This window comes from Rhinolophus ferrumequinum, chromosome 18, assembly GCF_004115265.2.
Source record: "Rhinolophus ferrumequinum isolate MPI-CBG mRhiFer1 chromosome 18, mRhiFer1_v1.p, whole genome shotgun sequence".
NCBI lineage: Eukaryota > Metazoa > Chordata > Mammalia > Chiroptera > Rhinolophidae > Rhinolophus > Rhinolophus ferrumequinum.
Window position 1 is genome coordinate 47,671,514 of NC_046301.1, and position 22,654 is coordinate 47,694,167.

General features: G+C 54.1%; 1 protein-coding gene across 3 annotated transcripts; it reads right to left on the reverse strand.

Moving 5' to 3' along the window:
- Positions 1-537: 537 nt before the first annotated feature.
- On the reverse strand, positions 538-22,331 carry PKN1 (protein kinase N1). 3 transcript variants are annotated; one of them, XM_033135354.1, is made up of 23 exons: positions 22,092-22,320; positions 21,030-21,094; positions 17,698-18,001; positions 16,263-16,414; positions 14,777-14,912; positions 12,438-12,583; positions 11,903-12,116; positions 10,996-11,190; positions 9,068-9,177; positions 8,833-8,976; positions 6,934-7,009; positions 6,703-6,844; positions 6,534-6,627; positions 4,319-4,398; positions 4,167-4,242; positions 3,980-4,071; positions 2,546-2,722; positions 2,288-2,350; positions 2,090-2,166; positions 1,739-1,881; positions 1,355-1,462; positions 1,188-1,268; positions 538-814 (listed from the first exon to the last, which is right to left on the reverse strand). In XM_033135354.1, exons 2-23 carry the CDS (start codon positions 21,084-21,086, stop codon positions 611-613), a joined length of 2,871 nt encoding a protein of 956 aa, XP_032991245.1. In that variant the 5' UTR covers positions 21,087-21,094; positions 22,092-22,320; the 3' UTR covers positions 538-610. The 3 variants fall into 3 exon arrangements, with proteins under 3 accessions (XP_032991245.1, XP_032991246.1, XP_032991244.1); XM_033135355.1 differs by lacking the exon at positions 21,030-21,094 and having other exon boundaries at positions 22,092-22,331; XM_033135353.1 differs by lacking the exons at positions 21,030-21,094; positions 22,092-22,320 and adding an exon at positions 18,879-18,991.
- Between the last annotated feature and the right edge of the window lie 323 nt (positions 22,332-22,654).

The window sequence follows — 22,654 nt, forward strand, 5'->3', positions numbered from 1 at the left end:
GGTGCTGCAGCATCCATTTGACGGCGCGAGGGTGGGAGAGGCACAATGTGCTCCTATGGGTGCAGTTCCAAAACTTGCCACTTGGGGGCGCAGGGACGCCCAACGCGGAGGTGGAACCGGAGCCGCAGGAGCTTGCGCTAGCTGGGACCCCCGGGACAGCAACCCCGGGACCGCGGCTCTGCTGGGAGCAGAGTGAGAGGGTTGGGCGCTTCTTGCCCCTCTTGTTGCCAGAACTGACTCCCGCAGCCATTCGCTCATACGGCCCTGAACTCCCCAAACATAGCCCCAAGGCCGTACCCTCAAACAATAGCCCATCATTGCTTCTGCCGACATCCCCGAACAGTTCCGAAACCCCTCCCACCGTGGCCTGTCCAGCTCCTCACCAAAGCGACAGCCCCAAGTCCCCACCCTCCCTTGGCCCTCTTCAAATAACTCCTCCACCATAACCCAAGACGCCTGCCCATGACTCCCAAAGCCCTCCGCCACTCTCCCCACCCCCGATCATCACCCCCATTCCTGCACACAAGAAGCCGGGGATGCATGGAGGGGGGTCAAACCCCAAAGGCATTTTTAAAAACTACGAACAGCTGGGCAGGGGCAGGGGAGAAGGCTAGCAGCCCCCAGCCACGAAGTCGAAGTCCCGGAAGGCTGCCTGCTCTGTGGCCGTGAGGGGCCGCGCGTCGCGGGGCGGGCTCAGTGTGGGGGCCTCCCCTGTGAACTCCTCATCGAAGTTGCTGACATCCGTGTGGCCTGACAGCGTGGGCACAAAGGGCGGTGTCAAGCGCCGGGCCAGCAGGGCGTCCCAGCCCAGGGTCTGTAGGGAGAGAAGGGAGAGGTCAGGGTGGGAGTTGGGGCAGACCGCAGGAGGGACAAGCCCCGTGTGCCCCATCCAGCCTGGGTCTGTGGGGATCAGCCTAACGAGTCACAAGATAGAGGAGAAAAGTAGGGGACTGGGAGCTCAGGAAGGCTCACGGGGTGAGCATGGGGGCCCTGGTGGTCAGTGGGGGGGAGGGCCCGGGCTTATACAGAGAGCAGTGCTTCCCACCAGGCCAGCCTGGAGTAGATGTGAGTGTAGGAGTGTCAGCAGGGGTGAGGGAAGGAGACAGAAACGGGGTGACAATGTTACAGGTGAAGCAACAAGGTCTTGAGGGGAGGTGGCCAGGCCCTTGCTGGGGGGAGGTCCTCACCCTGAAAAAGGGCTGTTTCTTTACATCCTCTGCATCCCTCTCGCTGGACCCCAGCCTGCGCTCCGGGTTCCTCCGCAGCAGCTGGGAGGAAGGGGGCACTGTGTCAGTCTTCCCCTTCTGGGCCCCAGAGGCCCTCCCCAGCCCACCCCAGCTTGGAGGGTCCTCACCCTGCGCATGATGCTGATGGCTTCAGCTGACAGGAAACGCGGGTAGCGAACCTCATCATTGACAATGCTGTCAAAAACTTCTTCCTCATCATCCCCTGGGAACGGGGACTGGGGACAGGGAAAATGTGGGCAGAACCCGAGAACCAGGTGCATTAGGCCCTTCTTCTGGCCACACCACACCCAGCCCCACCTGAGACTTCTGCGCAGCTTCACACCGGAAGGTAGTACCCCATTTTATAGATTCCAAAATTGAGGACAGGGAGGCAAAGCCACCTGTCCCTGATCACACACGTGGTGGAGGCAGATTCTGATCCCACCCCTGGGCACACAGAGGTTCCAATGCCAACCCAGGGACAGGCAAGGTGGGGCAGCCTGGAGTCTCACCTCGCCCACCAGCATCTCATAGAGCAACACGCCTAGTCCCCACCAGTCCACCGCCCGCGTGTACGATGTGTCCGTCAGCACCTCGGGGGCCAGGAACTCTGGGGTTCCGCAGAATGTGCTGGTCCGGTCCCCATAGCCCATCCCTGCGACAGCAGGGCCATGAGAGATTATTGGGGTAGAGGGTGTCCCAGCTCTAGCCCAACTCAAACACTGTGTGGTCCAGCCAGCCCTGTCCCAGGGTCAAGGGTGGGGGTGTGAGATAACCTGGGTAGGGTTGGGGACTCCATTCCTTTCCCCACCCCCTGCCTAATCACCAGAGGCCAGCCCATCAATCCCGGCCCCGCCCCTCACCCTCCTTGCAGAGGCCAAAGTCTGCAATCTTGACATAGCCCTCGGTGTCCAGGAGCAAATTGTCCAACTTCAGGTCCCTGTGAGAGGTTGGGGGAATGTAAAGATGGATGAGTGGGGATCGGGGCCCTGCCTGAAGCCTGAGGGCCCCGCAGTGGGCAGAGCACGCATGCACGAGCGTGTGCACGCGCACGCACACACCTGTAGACAATCTTGTGTTCATGCAGAAACTGCAGCCCCAGCACCACACAGGCCGAATAGAAGCTGCAGAGAGAAGATGGTGTGAGGGAGTTGGGCCTCCCGACAAGACCTGGCTGCCACATCCTCAAAAGCTCACCTGTCCCCCCAAACTCCAGGAACTGGGGGGAGGTGGGGCCTGCAGGGGGAGGAGCGGGAAGGGGGCTGAGGCATCAGGGTGCAGGGAGCGGGGGGGGGGGGGGGGGGGGGGGCTGGGCTCACACAGCACGGGGCTCGGAGAAGACATCGCTGTGGATGTGTAGCATCAGGTCCCCACCGGCCGAGTACTCCATCACGAAGCACACGTGCTCCGGTGTCTGGAAACAGCCAAACAGGTTCACCAGGAAGGGGTGTCCTGCATTAGTCACTGCTGCCAAGATCCGCTTCTCACACATCAGGCTAGGCAGGATGGGGGGCAGGGGTCAGAGAGCACAGTAGATCCCTACCCCTGACTCTCACACTCCCTAGAATCCTCAATCATCGGGTATTTGTTGAGGGCCTCGCAAGGCTGTACAACCTTGGACAAACTGCTTAATGTCTCTGAACCTCAGCAGCCGTGTCTGTTAAATAGGCACCTAGAATCCATCATCCCAGTAACATTCCCCCAACTTCCCTTTGGAGAACTGGCAGGAGTGGGCTGATTGGAGCAACCCATATTCCTGGCCAGGAATTGGTTCAGGAGTGAGGAAGCGGAGCCAGTGGGGCTCAATCTCAAGATTCCTGCTGGAATTATTAAAGAATGGCTAAAGCTGGTGGGTGAGCCTTAAACTGCCGGGGTGGGGGGCATCTCTTCCTCAGTGAGGGGACTGCAAGCAAAGCCCATACACAGGAAAGCAGCACTGACAGACATCACCTGAGCACTTGGATACAGCCATGCCTGAAGGCAGCCACCCCTGGACTTTTCTGATCCAGAGCAAGAAATTCGTCTATTTGCTAAGCCTGTCTGAGTTGGGGGCCTGATTAACAAAAGGATGTCAGGAAGTTTGGGGACAATCTCAGTGCCTCTCCTGAGCATTTACAGGGGGACAGGCATTGTGCAGACTCTCTCGATGCAGCCTCTCATTTAACCCACCTGACGACCCTACAAGAAAGGCATTATTATTCCCCTTTTATAGACGGGGAGGCTGAGGTTCAGAAGGGCCTCCCCAGGATTTCTAAGCATGTCTGTGGCAGAGGTAGGATTTGATCCCAGGGCCCCGACCCCAAAGCAGAGGCAGTGCAATGGTGCCATTAAGAGCACAAGCTTCAGGGTGGCTGGTTAGCTCAGTTGGTTAGAGCGTGGTGCTATAACACCCTGTAGGGGCCACTGTGAGCTGCACCCTCCTAAAAAAAAAAAAAAAAAAAGAGCACAGGCTTCAGAACCTGTGTTCTAGGTTTGAATCCTGGGCCTGCGGCTTACTGGCTGCATGACCTCAGGTAACTTGCTCAACCTCTCTGTGCCGTTAGCAGAATGGGAACAATAACAACAGTATTTACTCCATAGGGCTGTCATGGGGAACAAATAAGTTAATGAATGTAAAGTGCAGAGTGGGTGTTTTCTAAGAGTTATTATTATGCATTGAATACTAGCTTAATAACTGTGAGAGGAACTGCTTTGTCTCCCATTTCCCAGAAAAGAAGACTGAGGTTCTCAGAGGATCTGAGCAGGGTCCCCACCTCTCCACCTCGTCTCGGGCCACAATGTCCCCTTTCTTCAGAGCCTTGATGGCAAACAGCTCCCCGCTGGGCCGGAATTCAGAAAGCAGCACCTGGAACCGCAGTGGGCAGGGTTGGCCTTAGCAGTTAGCCCAGGGACCCAGGGGTGTAGACTGCCAGCCCTCCAAACTCTTGCACGCCATCTCACCTTCCCAAAGTGACCCCGACCCAGCACTGCCAGGAATTTGAAATCTTCTAGGGTCAGGGGTGACTTCCTGAGAGGGCTGTGGAGAGAGGACACTGGTGGGGACGGGGATAGCAGGCACGGGTGGTGGGTGGTGAATGGGGGAGGGGTGTCACCTGCACAGCGCGGGGCCTGAGGTCTCCGGGGTCTCTGAAGGCAGCACAGGTGTGGTGGTGGTTTCCTGGATTGGGGAACTCTGTGGTGGAGAGAGGGGGTCAGAGTGAGGTAGGTCAGAGCATCCCATAACAAACAGCCACTAAGATTCCTGTCACCTCTCCAACCCACCTCCCCTCCCACTCGCCCCCCTGCTCACTCCCCTCCAGCAACAACTCCTCTCATTGTGTCCTGAATACACCAGGCATTTCTCCATGGGCTGTTCCCCCTGCCAGGAACTCTCTTTTCTTGACACCTGCACAGCTCCTCCCTCACCTTCAGGCCTTTATTCAAATGTCATCTTTGCAGGCAGTCAGCTGACTACCCTATTAAATAACTAACAGGACCCCCCAATACCAACACTCCCCGTCCCCCTTCTCTGCTTTATTTTTCTCCCCAGCCCATTGCATGCTGTAAACATAATTTATTATTTACCTACTTATTCCCTTTAATGGTATTAGCCCTTTGGAGCCACTTTTATACCACATGTATATGTACTAAAAATAATCAGAATTAATATTTTTATGGGGAAAAGAAAATCACCTACTGGTCCATCATCCTTCACTAGAGACACAGTTCTAAACATTCAATCAGTGCAAACAGGTTGACACATTTCCCAGCTGCCCTCCCCAGAGCCAGCCACTGGGAATGATTTCCTGGGTATCTTTCTAGATATATTTCATACCCACACAAACCAAAGGGCCGGGACAAGCTCCAAGTTTTTCTTGCATCCACTATTGACAATATTCCAACCTTGCCTCTCCCACTGGACAATCTGTCTTGGATCATTCTATGCCAGCACACGAGACCAGTCTCATTTTCACAGCTGCATACTATTCCATTTTGTCATTTGTTTAGCTCTGGTTCCCATGGATTGACCCTGAGGTTGTATCCACTCTTTAGCCCACACAAAGCTGCCACAGTGAACATACTGGTGCATTTGTATGAAGGTCCAGCAGAGATGTCAGCAGTGGGATTTCTGGGTCAATATAGTGTCCAATTTTAACTCATCCAGCTAGGCCCTCCCAAGGGGACGCAGTGGTTGGCACGCCCCCCACTGGCTGCCTGTTTTCCCACATCCTTTCCACCCATTGGTGTTATTAAACTTTTGGATTTTTTTTTTTTAACTAAACTCATCTCATATAATGAGGTATCTCATTTAGTTCAATGCCATGAAGCACACCCTGTTTCCCCGAAAATAAGACCTAGCTGGACAATCAGCTCTAATGCATCTTTTGGAGCAAAAATTAATATAAGACCCGGTATTATTTTACTGTAAGACTGGGTCTTTATAATATAACAAATATAATACCAGGTCTTATATTAATTTTGCTCCCAAAGATGTATTAGAGTTGACTGTCCGGCTAGGTCTTATTACGGTATATTCTTTTCATTTTTAAAAAAAGAGATCTAAAGTGCACTCAGTGAGGTAGGTGAAGGGACCAGCTGTCACATATGTATCCATCCGGGTCCCCATCACCTAGGCAGGGTGGGTAAATGCTGTTTTTTGTATGGCCTGCAAGCTAAGAACGGTCTTTAAAGGGATGGGAAAACAATCAAAACAATATTTCCTGATCTATGAAAATGACATGACACTGAAACTTCAGTGTCCATCAGTAAGGTTTTCCCAGAAACAGCTATGCCTATTTGTGTATGTAAGTATCGTGTGGCTTGCTTTCTACAATAGCAACGTTGAATAGTTATGGCTAGAACTCTCTGGCTCACAAAGCCGAAAACATTGATTATATTGCCCTTTATGGAAAAAGTGTGCTGACCTCTGACCTACATGCAGTACACTCCCACCACCAGGCAGGCTCCCTTGTGTCTCCCTCCTGTCTATAACCAACCCTTCCCTCCCTGCCCAGAGAAAACAACTATCTTGATTTCTATCATCCACATGAGTTTTAAACATGCTCATTTTACAGGGCACTGAGCACAGAGAGGTGAAGCAGCTTGGCTTGGATCACACAGCTAGGAGGTGGCAGAGCAGGGATGGGGACCCAGGAGGCCTGTTCTTGAGCTCACATTTTTATCCAGAATACAAAACTGGACCCAGGTCCTGCCAGAGGTGTGCTGTGTGACCCAAAGAAGTTCCTGGCGGTTTCTGAGCCTCGAGCTGGGAACGAGGCCCCCTGATGCTGCCTAGCCAGGCTGAGGGGGAAGGAGGGGCAAGCTCACCAGACTCAATGGGCTGAAAGGAGGGCCCAGAGGGCTCTTCTGGGGGGAACTGTCTGAGTCAGCCCCGAGGTTCAGCTTCTCCACGGATATGTCACTGCGGCACAAAAAAGGAGGGTGTGTCTGGGACCCAGCACCCTGGGAAGTGACCCCCAGGACCTGCCCTCCTTACCCTGTGGACCGGGCCTCAGGTCCGGGAGAAGCCCCAGGGCTGAATGTGGCTGTGGTTGTGGCATTGGGGATGAGTCTTCGAAGCAGCCGCACCCACGTGGCCACATCAATGTTCATCTGCCTAGCGCGCTGGAACGCCTTCCCTGGGGGACGGGGCAGTGTCATCCTGGCCTCACCCTGGTGAGGAGACCAGGACCCCTGGCCTCTCCCCTGCCCGGACCCATCCGTTCACCTTGCTGCTTGGAGAAGATTTTTTTCTGCCGTCGGAGCCGGGGTATCCTCTCAATGATAGGGTTGCGGAAGGTGACCTGTGGAGAGGGGCCAACGGGTGAGGACCCTCGCCCACCTCCAGGCAGCTGGGTGGGGAAGCCCTTAGGAGCACAGGTGTGCACAGCCACGTTTGGCGGGTTCCAATCACTGAGGCATCACGTTGTATTCAGGGGTTATAAAACCCACCCACCACTTGGCAGGGCCACCTCCTGAAGTGCCATCTCGGAAAGATAAGCAGCAGGCACTCAGGCCCTCCTCGAGGGGTGGGAAGGGGTTCTGACCCCACAAGATGCATACTCAACTCTAGCAAACCCGAGCGTGGTCCCAGACCAGCAGATCAACATTACCTGGGATCTGCTGGAAATGCAGATCCTCGCGCTGCCCCGCTAGACTCACTGAATCAGAAACACAGCGTGGGGGTGGGGGGGCAGCGGTCTGTGTTTCAGTAAGCCGTCCAGGTGATGCTGGTGCCCAACCAGGTGGGGCAACCACTGGTTTAGCTCAATTCTCTCAACTCCAACACACCTTCCAGAAGGTGCTAACGTCACAGAACTGTGTCCTTTTATGTGCATCTATACAATCGCTACTAGCCACATGTGGCTAAAATTTAGTAAAGTAAAATTTAAGTAACATTAACACTTCAGTTCCCCCGTCACACTAGCTACACTACAAGTGGCTGGCAGCTATTATATTGGACGACGTCAACATAAAACATTTCCTTCTACAATAGAACACAACTATGGTCGGCTCATTGCAACAGAACTGCAGAACGTTCTACTGGATGGCGTTTTTGGGAGGCATAAAACAAAATCAAATTCTAGAGATAAACCTAGAAGGCTTCAAAAGTTGCCCCCCAGGGCCACCCACCACCTTCTCGCTTGGTTGTCGACAGTTTCTAATGGAAGAACAATTTCACGCCCCGCCACTGAAATCAGCCCTTCTCTCCCCTTTCTGGCAGTGGTCCTGGATTATGAGATCGCGTAACAATTTCCACATAGGGAAATGGATATGGGAAGATACGTATATATACATAAAACAGGACATGTGGATATGTTAGAGGCAAATTTAAAGAGATTTTGAGGATAACTGTGGCTAAATGAAGGGACCAGTGACTGTCCTCTGCCCCTCAGCTGCCTCTTGTCAGCTGTGCATTAGGATTATTGTGAGGATTAATGAGTTAATTAGCGAAGTAATTAGAACAGGGCGTGGCTCATACGACCAGGGATCAGCTCGGAATGTTGTTCAGACTATGGGCTCCCGAACCGGGGATACTGGCAATCTATGGAGACATTTTTGGCTGTCAAAACTGGGGGTGTGCTACTGGCATCCTTGGTGGAAACCAGGGAGGCTACTCAACATTCCCACAGTGCACAGGACATCCCTGCAATGGTGAATGAGCCAGCCCCCAATGTCTACAGTGCTGAGGGTGAGATACCCTGATTTGAACCCTAACACCATTGCGGATGGAATCTTTCTCTACTCGACTGTAGCTCTGGTAGCATATGCTGCCATGCACCATGATGTGTTGCCAAGTTTTGTTTTTCTTTTCTGGCTTAACAAAATTTTGTGATTTTAATTTATTTTTATTTTTTATTGTTTGAATTTTTATAAGAGTTTATTTGAGCCAAAACTGACAACAATTGCTGGGAAGCAGGATCTCAAATGCTCCCTGTTTTTTTGTTTTGTTTTGTTTTTTATTTTGCATCAGAACAAAACCAATCCCAGCTTAAGTTGTCACTGAGGTGTCTAATTATATGTACTTTTCTACCAAGGTTCTGAGACCAATGAAAAACACAACTTCCCTTTCTATGAGAGCAGGAGATGCAGGAACATTTTCTCAGGGTCAGGGGTCGGGCTATACCTCGGCCACCAGGCAGCCCTGGGGTTCCATGTCCAGCTGGACCTCATGCCTCTCGTTGTCCAAGAAATCCTCCAACTTCAGGAATTTGAGGGCGCACAGGCCCCGCTGGTCCCGCCAGAACACAGCCAATTCCAGTTCCCGTGCCTCAAGAGAGAAGAAGAGGGCCATCACTTGGGGTGCCCAAGGCCCAGAATCCCCCTCCCTCCATGCCCCGTCATCCCCCAAACTTGCTCACCCTCTCCAGCTCCAGGGAGAAGCTCTGGTCCCAAGCGTTAGGGCCACATGGCTTCCAGGATGTCTGACCCACCACTGTGTTATCCAGCTTGAGCACCGTGCTAACCTCGCCTGGAAAGGGGTGGGGGTGGGAGGGTCAGGAAATGCTGGGGCGGGGGGGATATCTCTGATATCTTATTACTGAAATCTTCTTTTCTATCATAATATTCTGCTATGCAATCTTGACAAAGCTTTATGGTTCTGCCTTTCACATTAAGGCCTTTAATCTACTTCTAGTTGATTTTTTGTGTATGGTGTGAGGTAGGAATCCAAATTCACTTTTATTCTACACGCAAGTTCCAGCAATACACTCCTAAGTATTTACCCTAGAAAAATGCATGCAGATATACATCGGAAGATTCATAAATATAATGTTTATATTACGACCCCAAACTAGAAACAGCTCACTGTCCACTAACAGAATTAATATATAAACCATAATACAGTCTTATTAGCTGAAGCACAAAATTGCTAATATTCAACTTTTTTTTTTATCTAGAAAAACAAAAAAGACAACAATTGGATATGGCTCAGTTTAACAGAATGGACTATTAAACAGGAGTAAAAATGAATGAACTACAATTTCACACAATGATGTGGATTCGTCTCCCAAAAAATGCTGAATGAAAGAAGCCACAACCATGCAATATATTCTGTATGATTCCACATGTGATGTCTTAAAATCAGGCAAAATTAAACTATATTGATTTGAAATGCATACATGGGTGCTAAAACTACAAAGAAAAGCAAAAAACCATAAAAGTCAGAGGAGTATCTACTAGGACAGAGAAGGGGACTGGAATTGGGGAGGGAATCTAAGGGGGCTTCCAGAGAGTTCTATTTCTTGACCTCTATCATTATTCAACTTTGATACATACATTTTTGTACATATGTATTAGTTATTTTTTTTATTGTGGTTGACTCACATAAAATTTACCATCACAAACATTTTAAAGCGTACAGCTGAATGATATTCAGTATATATACATAGTTATATGACCATCACCGCCATCCATCTCCAGAACTCTTTTCATCTGCTCAAACTGAAACTCTAATATATGGTGATGGAAAGAGAAATGACTCTGGGTGGTGAACACACAATGTGATATATAGATGATGTATTACAGAACTGTACACCTGAAATCTATGTAACTTTACTAACAATTGTCACCCTAATAAACTTTAATTTTAAAAAAAACAACCAAAAAACAAAAACCAAAAAAACCCTGAAACTCTGTCCCCATTAAACACTAACTCCTCATCCCTACCCCCCGGTCACTGGGAACAACTGTTCTTTCCATCTCCATGAATTGGACTACTCTAGATACCTCATATGTGGAATCACACAGTATTTGTCCTTTTGTAATTGGCTTATTTCACTCAGTATAATGTCTTCAAGTTCATCCATGTTGTAGTGGGTGTCAGAACTTCCTTCCTTTTTAAGGCTGAATAAAAAGGTGTATCCATTGTGTGGATACACCACATTGTGTTTATCCATTCATCCATCAATGGACAACTGAGTCGCTTCCACCTTTTGGCTATTGAGCCACGCTGCTATGAACATAGGTGTGCAAATATTTCTTCAAGACCCTTCTTTCAACTCTTTTGGGTAGATATTCAGAAGTGAGATTGCTGGGTCACGTGGCAATTCCATGTTTAATTTTTTGAGGACCTGTCATGCTATTTTCCACAGCAGTTGTTTCCCGCCAACAGAGCACAAGGGTTCCAATTTCTCCACAGCCTCCCTAACACCTGTTGTTGTATTTTGTTTCGTCTTTCGTATCCATCCTAATGGGTGTAATGTACTAATGTTTTTGGTGTCACAAATGTGGGGCATCCCAGGACCCTCCCACCCCACCTCATCCCTCCAGGCCCATGATGCCCACTCACTGGTGTTCTCAGCTTCTGCTTTGAGGCTGCTTCGACCACTGAGGCTTCCACTTCGGCTGTAAAGGCCCCGGGCTGGGCGGCTCAGGAAGGGGGTTCGGCTGTCAGGGGTTCCAGGCCCCCCAGTCGAGGGTAAGTGGTTCCAGGGGATAGTCTCTTGAAGGTCCCTGCAGCCTACGACACGCACCTCCAGGGTCCCTGAGGGAGCATCTGGCTCAGAGGGGACCACATTTGGGGCAGTCCAAGGTGAGGGGGCCACAGGTGAAGTGGGCATGTACAGAAGTAGCCAGCATCGAGTGGGAGTTGGTGAGGAACAACCAGGGTGGGGCAGGGGGTCTGAGGCATGGATGGATGGATGTACCCAGAAATGAGAAATATGGGACAAGGGGGAGGGGGTCAGGCTGAGGCAGGCCAGGCTAGGGAGGAACTCTGGATGCTGGGGTTTAAGGACAGAACAGAGGTTCAGGGCATAGGCCGGAGGTCCAGGCAAGGAGGAGCAGAGTCGAATTCAGAGGCCTGATCTGTGGTCTGAGGCAGGGACTGAGTCCAGTGAGGTAGTAGCAGAGGGATCTAAGAAGGGTGGGGCTGGCTGGCCTGAGGGGGCAGGGTCACAGGTTCAGGGCTGGGGGTTCTGAGTGAAGAGCTAGGGCACTATGGCTTCAGGAAAAAGACAGGGCCAGGTGGGGAGAGTGGAGAAAGTGAGAATGGAGGATTCGGGTCAGGAACCCAGAATCAGAGGACAAGATAAGGCGGGAAGTCCAGGTACTGGGGAAACGGGGCGCATGCTAGGGGGCTGGAGTGAATGGAGAAGGGAGGGAACCATGGGGTGGGAGTCTGGGTTAGGGAACGCTAAGGGGTCAGAAGTCCAGAGCTATGGGGATGGGTTTGTGTGGGGAAGATCAGCACCCACCTGTGAGCGGCGCGGGCTTGCACAGGGTGCTGTAGTGCGTGGCAGGGAAGGGCCCTGCCAGGCGGGCACTGAAGGCTGCAGACGAGGCAGCAGCGAGCTCCTCGCGCAGCAACCGCCCCTTGGGGTGGTCGGCGGGCAGCTCCCCGAGGCGCCTCTCCAGCGCCTCCCGAAGGAGCCCCAGCTTCTGGTTGGACTCTGTCAGCTTCTCCTGAGCCTGCAGTGGGAGGGGAGGGACCGGGCTGGGGCGCAGCTGGGGGTACCCCTCCCCAGACTAAGTCCCACCTGGGATTCCTTCTCCCTGGAGGTCCCAAAACCCAAACCATCTTGGTCCTACTCCAGAGTTCACCGAAAACTAGGCCCTGCCCCACCGAAGCACTGCCCCTTGGTGAAGCCCCATCCCTCACCGTGGCTCAACTGGGTCAAGGCTCCGCCCCTTCATTGAGCCCCCCCCACCCCCGCAACCCCCACCCTCTATGGGGACGACCCACATTTTGCCAAAGGGCGCGCGCACACACACCGAGGGCCCGCCCCTCACCTCGCTGACCGCCTTGCGGTCAGGGGCCTTGGCAGCGCTGAGCAGGCGCAGCACGTTCTTGGCGCCCTCTGCCACCGCGTGCTCAACTCGGAAGTGGTGCCGCAGCTCCTCAATACGCAGCTCCACGGCCCCCAGGTCCGGACTCCCTGTGGGCGCGGGACACGGGGCCGTGAGGCCATTCTGGGACCCAGGTCCGACTACACCAGCCCCAGACACACAGCCATCCACAAGAACAGGCAATGGCCACACACACTCTCACCACCAACAGGCATCAAGTTTCTTTCTCCCAAGGTGCGGTCACAGTGCCAGTCACACTGTCACCTGCAGGAAGACAGCAACACTTCCACCCAGTCTTTTATCCAAATACTGCACCCACAAGGATGGTCCCAGGGACAGAGACTGTCACCCCAGGGCAGTAATGTCATCCACACAGACACGCTGTCAACACAGGCTCAGGGACAGACATGTCGTCAGGGAATGTCACGGGGACACCATGGACAATTGGACAGCCACAAGGATAGTCACACGGACACAGGGGCACATTCTTTTAAAAAGTAACTTTTATTCATTGCTGATGGGAATACAAGTTGCCTTCCAATGGAGGCAGTTTGACCATACGGTATCTGTCAAAATCATAAATGTATTTACCCTTGGATCCAGCAATCGCATTTCAGGGACTGTATCCCATAGAAACACCTCGGCAGTTGACATACGAATATAGTTATTCATGGCAGCCTTCTTTCTAAGAGCAGAAGACTAGAAATAACTCAATTTCCTCCAGCAAAGGGACACTGTCACAGGGGCCGAGGAACATGATCACAAGACATAAACACGTATGGGACACAGTCACACCATGGCGGAACTCCCAGGACTCTATCTCCAGCCCGGGGAGAATCACAGGAACGTAATCACACTGCCACGCAGACAAAAAGCACAGAGACAGAGAAATGCCATCACACTGTCACACAGGCAGGGCAGTGTCACCAATACCCACAGACATGAAGACCCAATGTCGAAGGGAACCAGGCTGGCTGTCACACTCAGTGTGATGTCACAGGAACACAATCATAGCCTGACACAAGACACAGTCAGTCACCCAATGGCACCGGGATAGGTACAAGGACATACTGTCAAACAGGTGTAGGAAACTTGTCACCCAGAGGCACAAGGTCATGGTCACACTTATCCACAGCTGTAGGTTCCAGGGACAGTCACACTGACACTTCCCTCCCAAAGACATACACTCTCTTCTAAGTTACAAGCCTCACTGCTACGGCCTGAATGTTTATGTCCCCCGCAAATTCAGATGCTGAAATCCAACCCCCAGTGTGAGGGTATTAGGAGGGGGGACCTGTGGGGAGTGACTAGATCACGAAGGTGGAGCCCACATGAATAGGATTAGCGCCCTTATAAAAGAGACCACAGAGAGCTCCCTCGCCCCTTCGCCACATGAGGACACAGTGAGAAGACACAGATGGTCTATGAACCAGGAAGTGAGCCTCACCAGACACTGGAACTGCCAGTGCCTTGACCTTGGACTTCCAGCTTCCAAAACTGCGAGCAATAAATTTCTACTGTTTATAAGCTACCCAGTCTGTGGTGCTATCATAGCAGCCCAAACACCCTAACACCCACCAACAGCTGACACTCCTCTATCTGTCATGGCAACACAGAAACTACCATAGTTATGAATACCAGGGCATACACACAACTGCTGGTCCCCACAGCCAATGTCACATTAATACTGACTGACATTGTTAGGACAGACACAGTCACACCTACACACAATACATCAAGACCCGGTCACAAATTCAGGTTGTCAATTGGGTTGAGACACTCCCAGGCATTCATACAGAGACACACACGCTGTGGACACCCATGGTTCTATACAACGGGAGCCAACGTGACAAAGCGACCACTTGGTCCAGGCGTCTGCAATTTTATTTTCTACAAATAGCCAGGGAGTAAATTTTTGGCTTTGCAGACCCCACAGGCTCTGTTGCTACTATTCAGCTCTGCTATCCCAGTGTAAAATCCTTAGATGATAGTAAGTGAATAGGTATGGCTGTGTGCCAATAAAACTTTATTTACAAAAAAAAAAAAAAAGACAGCAGCAGGTTTAGCCTGTGGGCTGTAGTTTGCCAATACCTGACCTATCACAAACTCTGAGTGGAACACAATGGGAAACGGAGGCCCTGAGAGGGTTGGGAATAGGTTCCAGTCACAGAGTGAGTGACAGCACCTACTCCCTGCCCCACAAAGGGATCCCCCCATGGGGCTGGGGGCTGAGCTGTGCACAGCGGAAGGCAGGCTAGGCTGTCTTAGGGCGAGGGGCTCACCTTGGGTCTCATCTGGAGCTGCTTGGCTTTCCAGCTGGCAGGCCTGCAGTGCCCGGCGGAGCTGCATGCGGATGATGTCAATTTTGGTCTTACTGTCCTGTAGCATCTGCTGGGCTGTCAGCAGCAGTTTCCGGTCCTGGAGGCAGAGATGGATCATAACGGGAGGGCTGGGGTCCCACCACCAGCCCTGATGTCCACACCCTGCAGGCCCTGAGCAACTGGGTAATAGTGCTTGTATCGGTGTGTTTCTGGATGTAGAGGGGTGATGTATGTATCCTTGCTTGAATCCTTGAATCCTTGCTCTGCCACAGCTATGTGACTTCAGGCAAGCCGCTCAAACTCTCTGGGCTTATTTCCTCAATCTGCAGGAATAGGATCGGTACTAGGAGCACCGACTCCATTGGGCTGAGGATTGAAGGAGCTGATCTATATGTAGAGCTCAGGGCCATGACTGGCACCAGTGAGCACTGTATTTGCCTCAACTGTCAGCACGTAGGTGAGTGGTCCCCATGGCAGGTGTAGCCCTGATTGTAGCCACGTGGGTAAGTCTCCAAGGGTGACTGAGTGGGTGTGGGAGACAGTCTGCTGTAAGTGTGCATGGGCGTGCATGCGCGTGGAGGTGCCTCCATGTGCCCTCACCTTGGTCCTACCGTTGCTGTATGTCTGGATCATGTTCCCCGCCCCCTGCTCCAAATGTTTCTGTGCAGTTCAAGGGATGGCAATGACTGGGCACAGCCCAGGACCCCGTGTGTGCACAAGTGCTGGAAACTGGTTGTGGATTTTTCCACTACTTTGTGCTGCGTTTCAAAACCAGACAAAGCTAACCTGTGGTGATGGAAGCCTGGGTATTGACTGGAGGGGGTAGGAGGGAAACTTCTGGGTGACTGGAAAAGTTCTGGATTTTGATGGGGGTGGTGTGTACATAGGTAAAAATTCACTGGGCTGTACACTTAAGTTTTCCGCACGTCATGTCTGTATGTTACAGCTCAATAAAAGGTAGAATAAAATAATCTGTATGTTCTGTGTCCCCACACGGAAAGTCGTGTTTGTGCACACACACGAGCATGGTTGCTCTTCCAATAGTGTGAGAAAGTGTCTCTAGCAGCAGATCTGACTGACTGTGCTTGTCTGTGAGCATCTCTGGGTGTTGGTGCAGAACTGTGACGTCCCCTGTGGTGGTATGACTGGGCTGTGTGTCCGTGCGACAACTCCAATCTTTGGGTGTGAATTTAATGACTGTGTGGACATGTGCCAGAGACGACACCAGCAACAAGTGGCTGCATGCTGCCCTTAAGTCTCCAGGGGACGACTAAGTGTGGGGAGACAGTCTCTGCTATGTCTGTCTGACAGCACCCCAGTCACTCCGTTCCCATACATCCCCAGGCGCTGCCCACACCCCAGTCCTGCCTCCCAGCTTCCTGTCAGCCCCTCCTCCCCCGCCCCCGGCTCGTGACCTGCTCATGGGCGTGCCCGCAGGTGCCCTCACCTTGGTGCTGCCATTGCTGTACGTCTGGATCATGTTTTCTGCCCCCTGCTTCACCTTCAGTTCAATGGCCAGCTGCTTCTCCAGGCCGGCCACACGGCTCAGGTTGGTGGCTGAGCAGGCTGGGCCACCTTCACCGGGGAACTTGGGGGCATCTGGAGAGGGTGAGTGGGACAGAGTCACCAGGGCTCTCCCCTCCATCTGCCCGGGAGGTTCGGCCCAGCTGAGAGGATCTGCCCTCTGCCCAGCCTGGATTCTGCCCCTGGACCGGGGTCCCAAAGGTCCAACCACTCTTACCCTCACAGGGCACCCCCTCAGGACACTCCCTCAGGGCTAGCGCAGGATGAGCAGGAATAGGCGTGGGCAAGTGTCCAGGCGTGTGTGAGTCCTTGGTGTTGGTAGGACTGTGGACAGAAGCCCCTAATTCTTGTGTGGAGTTCACGGGTATGGGTGTGGTTATGTCTCTAACCCACAGGGTATTGGCATGGCAAAGCGCATGTGTGTCTCCCTAGGTGCTTGTGTAACTATGTGAGATGCCAGGTGTTAGAAGGACTGTGTGAGATTCTGGGTGCCGGGGCAACCCTATGCATGCATTTCCAACTGTTTGCACAACTATGTGTTCAGATCTCAAGCACTGGCGTGACTATACCTGAGTGTCTGGGTGTGGGTACAGCCAGACCTCTATGTCTTTGGATGCTGGCGCGACTCTATGCAACTCTCTGGAGAGTGGTGTGACTTTGGAGGCGACGCCAGGTGGAGATGTGACTGTATGAGATTCTGTGTGTTGGCTGACCTCTCTCACTATCTCAGAGTGTTGACATGGCAGCGTAGGTCTCTAGCTGTTGATATGCCCATGTGGACGGAAGGGCTGGGTGTTGGTGTAAGTGGTATTGAATCTTCAGGCCTTGTCCCATGGTAGGTGTAAGTCTTTGGCTGTTGATGGGATAGGGTACATCTGGAAGAGCTGGGCAGTTGCATGTGTGTACATCTCTGAGGGGCTAGTGTGACCACGTATGAGAATGTCTGGGTGCTGTCTGTGTACTGGTGTGACTGTGTATTTCTCGGGGTGCTCGGTGGCAGTATGGAAGTTCTGGGTGTGGTGGTGACTCTTGAGTCTCTGGGTGTTCACATGGGTCTTAGTGTCTAAGATCCTGGGTGTTTTCTGGGTATCGGTGTGACTGACTGTGTGTCTGGGTACTTGTGTGACACTGTCAGCATCTGGATGTTGTCTGGGTGTTGGTGTGACCATGTCTACCTTTGTCTGGGTATTGGTTTTGATGTTTGCTCTCGTGTGTTGAGGCTAGAGGCTGTCATAACTGAGCGTGTCTCTCTGGGGATCAGTAGGAACAGGCGTGGCCTCGTTCTGGGAGCCCGTGGGTGAGCCCCCTGGCTGTGGCATTCCCGAAATCTCACCTCCCCCAGGGAAGGCCCTGCTCACCATGGGCAGTGGCTGCAGGGTCAGGCAGCACCACGTGGGCGTGCAGCTCCTGCAGCTGCTGGTGCAGCAAGTCGAGCCGGCGCGAGGAGCCACGCAGCAGCAGTTCCACTGGCCCAAGGCTACGGCCCAGATCGGTAGTAGCCCGACGCAGGTTCTCAGCCCCCTCCTTCAGCTTCAGCTCCTTGCGGATCTCTCGCCGAAGTCGCTCCCGCTCCAGCTCCAGCTGCTGTTGCACGCTGGGGGCCGCCAGGTCGGCTCCCGCCAGGCCCAGCTGCTCCAACAAGGACCAGCTGCGGGGCTCGCTCTGCAGAGGACAGAGCATGGTCAGGAGGACACCAGATGCAGGCTGCACTCGGCCAGCCAGGCCTGGCCTCCTCCTGGCCTGGGACTCCTGAGAGAGGAGCTGCTCCACGTCCACTGACCCCCAAAACTGGGAGGTGAAACATGGCCCTGTCCCTGTCTCCTCAGACCCAGAGATCCCATAGGTGTCATCTTATCTCCCTTCATCTCTTTCTTACACAGTGGGATTCTGGAGAACAGGCCCCACTGTCCCACCACTGTGCCCCTCAAACAAGATAGGGCCCCATAGGATAGGCCCTATCTCTCTTCCACTGTCCCCCCAAACTACGTGGTCCCAAGGATAGGCCCTTGTCTCCCTTCAATTGACCACCCAAATAACAAGGTCCTGAGGGCAGACCCCACCTTTCCCCTGCTGCTCCCCAAACAAGGAAGTATCAAGGGCAGGCCTCTGCTGCCCCCAAAACTACAGGGTTAGGGTCCTGAGAACAGACTCCTTCTCCTCTTTGCTGTGCCTCAAATTAGTAGGTGCTGAGGGCAGGCCACATCTTCCTGTGCTATACTCCCAAACCAAGAGGTCTCAGGGACAGGCCCAATCTTTCTCCTGCTGTACCCCCAATCTAGGAGGTCCCGGGGACAGGCCCTGTCTCCCCTCCTCTCGTCCTCTACAAAAGGGACCCTAAGGATCAGAGCTTTGTCTCCTTCTTCCTCTATCTCTCTGACGTGGGAGCCCCAAAAGGACACAGATAGTTTCATCTTCCAAACAAAAAACCCCAACCCATTTCCTCCCCTCCATCCAAAACTGAGGGTACCGAGGGGAGGACCTCAGGCCTTTGCTGCTTGGGGTCCTTCTGCCCTCCCCCAACAGGGTCCCCAGCCCCCACCTCCAGCTCCTGGTCCAAAGGGGGATCAGCCTCCGCCATCCTGGGTCCTGGCTGAGGACCCCGCCCTCTTCCTGAACCTCGGCCCTGCCAGGGCCTCTCACCCGCCACTTCCTCTTTCCTGCTAGCTCCCAGCAACCCCTGCGCCAGGCCAGCTCCAGGGCTCTCAGGCATCTAGGGGACCTTTCCCTTTAGCATCCGTCTCAGTGAACTTGAAGGCAGGCTCCCCCAAGTGTATACAAGCTCCTGGGGCTGACTCAGGGGTAAGCACACTCTCATATACCTACAAGCGTGTGCACAGAACACAGGTGTACATGAATATGCAAATGCCCAGGAGTGTTTACATGGGCCAGCCCCCTGCCTGCAGATACAGGCCGTCCCAACTTCCGGCTTCTTCTCTGGGTGCCACTGCTTCTGACCACAGCTTGGGGACCTAGGGTGCCAGGCTGGGTTAGGGACCTCCCTGAGACCCACACCATGACCCACAGCACTGGAGACCAGCAAACTAGCAGCCCTCTAAAGCTCAAGTATGACTAGTAATAACAGCAGTTACTCCAAACTGCATCCAGGTCAACTAATTAAGTCCACGAGGCGAGTGCTATTATCACCCCATTTTCAAGATGAGGAAACTGAGGCCCAGAACAGTGTCATAACTTGCCCCAAGGTCCTACAGCCAGCAAGAAGCAGAACCAGGATTTAAACAGGAGTGCCCAGAATCCAAGTGCAGGCTAGGTTGTCAGGCCCTCTCCTCAAATTGCAAGAACCCATTTCACAGATGAAGTAAGTCTTCCTTGCTCCTGACCAACCTTGAGGGCAGCTGCCCCCAGGGAGGGTTTACTGCAGGCCAAGGGCCTCACCTCCCCCAATCCTACCAACCCCTTACTTTAATGTTGAGCAGTTGCCATTATTCTCCCCTACTTTACAGGTGAGGAAACTGAGACTCAGAGAGGAAAAATAAGCAATTTTCAACACCTGCTCACCTCTGGGGACATTTGGCAAGATAAAGAAATATTTTTTGTTGTCACAACTGGGGGTGGGGAGGGGGTGCTATTGGCATCTAGTGGGTTGAGACCAGGGATGCTGCTCAAAAATCTACAGTGCACAGGACAGTCCCCACCTCAAAGAATGATTCAGCCCTGAATGTCAATAGTGTGGAGAAACCCTGGGTTGAAGGACACAAACTCACACCCTAGGCTGCTGACCATGACCACCAGTAAAGATTTCATGGCAGTCCTGCCTGCAGAGCACTTGCCGGGTCTACATCCTCACGACCATGAACACCCTCTTAGTCCCATTTTTTTGCTGTCAGAACTGAGGCTCAGAGAGGCAAAGGCACCGGGCCCAGGACACACAGTGAGGAAGTGACAGCGCTAGAATTTAAACCCAGGGTCTTCTAATACTACTCGCTCCCAACCAGGCCCTGCCCACTGCCCAGGCCCACCCCGTCCCCAGCAGGCAGAGCAGGGGTGTACAGCCAGGAGCAGGGCCAGCTCAAATGGGGGTCCAGGCAGAGAGGAGGAGCAGGCGCCTTCGGCTGCATCTCTAGCAGCTGAGGCCTGAGAATATGCCGAACACAGGATGGAGGGAAGCCTGGCCTCCTGGGTTTTCCTCCCTGGAGTGACTCACTCCTACCCAGGGGGCAGAGGTCACCAGTGGGCCAGCAGGATGAACCTATGAATCAGAGGCCTGGTCCAGCCTTGGAGAATCCCTGCTCCCCGCCACCTCTCACTGTGGAGCAGGAGACCCAGGTTCAGAGGGCCCACCTCCCAGAAACCCCCGTTTCCAAGTGCAGCCAGGGATCTAGACCCCCATGTCCGGAGATTTCAATGCTTTGGGCGTTTCCGGAATCTGGACAGGACATCCGCTTGCCGGACACAGAACAGACAGGCACACGTTGGGACAGAGGGACAGAGTGGCAAGCCCAAGCAGCCACAAGAAAGGAATAACCAGGACGGGAGAAGGGAGGGAAGAGGGTAAGAGATAGGAAGGAAAACCAGGGCACAGGTCCAGCCTCGTTCCAGGAATCACAGCCTCCATCAGGGTCAGGTCTGGTACATACCAAGCACATGCATGCACTGGGGGATTCCTACAAAGCCCTCCCATGACTGGGGGGAGAGAAAGGAACCCTGGCCCTCCCCAGCCCCAAGGTCTGACCTTGTGTGATCTGCAACACCAGATACGCCCAGCTCCTCGGCAAGGCTGGCAGGCCATCAGCAGGACTGGGGTGGGGTACAGGGGGACATGGGGGAGACAGAGGGGATGGAGAGCAGGTGCAGAAGGAGATGAGATCCCGGTTACACAGCACCACAGGACAATGGAGGGATAGTGAGGTACTAAGTGGGCACAGGACAGGTATCAGATTTGGGTCACTGAACCAAAGGTCAGAAGTCACCCTAGCCCTGCTTGTCATAGCCAGGGGAGATGAGTTTAGGACTGTAATGTCCACAAGGTGGCACAGGGAGAATCTGGCTGGGCGGCAGGTTTGCACCAGTCACCTGTACCTGTGTATGTGTATGTGTATGGGGGAGAAGGGGCTGACCCCGCGTGCCACCCATGCCCAGGTAGGATTCCAGGGCCGAGAGAATCCCCAGCCTATTGACCCAGACACTCCCCAACTGGGATCGGGTTCCACCTGACAGCCCGGAGGGTGGCCGTGTGGATCCCCCGTCCCCAGACCTAATGAGGTGACTCGGGCATTTCCGCCAACAGGTGCCAATCTGGGTGGCGTCGACCCTCATAAAGCTCAGTCTGGAGGCGGGGACCGCTGGAGCTTTGTTGTGCGGGGGAAGGGCACGGGCCGGGCGGCCTCCTCGCCTCCTGAGGCACCGTGCCAGGCACCTGCACCAGGTGGAACGGCACCTGCCGGGAACCGAACGCTGAGGGGGGGGCGAGTGTCGGGGGCAACAGGCACCGGGACGCACAACCAGCCTCAGAGACCCGAAGTCGCGCCTCCGCTGCGTCCCCCCGAATTGTCGGGGAGGGGCGGAGCTTCATGGTGCTCGGGGGATTCCGGGACCTCCCCGCTCCCCACCGTGAGTACCTCCACCTGCCGAGAAGTGGGCCGTGCTGGGGCTCCACGGTGCCGGCCCCGGGAAGGAGTACAGGGCGCTCCGGAGGCCCCCCCCCCGCCCTGGCGTCTGGGGACCCCAGAAGCGCGCGGGCGGGGTTCCCCGGTGACGGGCGGCCATGGAGCTTTGCGGACGCAGGTGCACCTACCTGCACAGCGTCGCTGGCCATGTCCTCTCGCCACCCGCCAGGGGTCCCCGCGCGGAGGGAGGGGCGGCTGGAGGAGCGCGCGTGCGCCCCGTGTGGGGCGTGGAGGGAGGGAAGGGGGCGGGCACGGCGAGACCCAGGCCCGGCGTGCGGGCCGCTCCGGCCTGCTAGGCTCCGACCCTGCCTGGCCTGGCCGCCGCGCCCGCGCGCCTCGCCCTCCGGCCCCAGCGGCCGCCGGGCCCGTCACGTGACCGCCGAGGTCGGCGCCCGGGGAGGGGGCGGGGCCAAGGGGCGGGTCTCCCAGCGGCCCCCGGGGCTGCGGGGTCCCGCCTGCCGGGCGGCCCCTCTCCGCAGCCACCAGTACCTCGTTTGCTCCCCGCGCCCTTCTGGATCCGCACTCTGTACAGAGGTACCCCAATTGAGAGCGCGGGAACCCGAAAAGAGTGAGCCCGGTTAAAGCAGGGAGTAGCGGAGGCATTTGGGCCTCCTGGGACCCCTCAAAAACCAATTTCTCTCTCTGTATTTGGAAACTCAGGCCCTCTAGACCCATTCGGCCTACGGGACCC

Bases quoted from the DNA above. Each gene is read 5' to 3' on its own strand.
- PKN1 (XM_033135354.1), bottom strand. From the start codon at position 21,086: ATGGCCTGCCAGCCTTGCCGAGGAGCTGGGCGTATCTGGTGTTGCAGA. The intron at 11,191-11,902 runs GTGGGTGCTGAT...ATGCTCCCTCAG, and splicing joins CAAGCCCGCGCCGCTCACAG to GGACCCTGGAGGTGCGTGTC. The intron at 9,178-10,995 runs GTGAGTGGGCAT...ACCCCTTTCCAG, and splicing joins AGCAGAAGCTGAGAACACCA to GCGAGGTTAGCACGGTGCTC.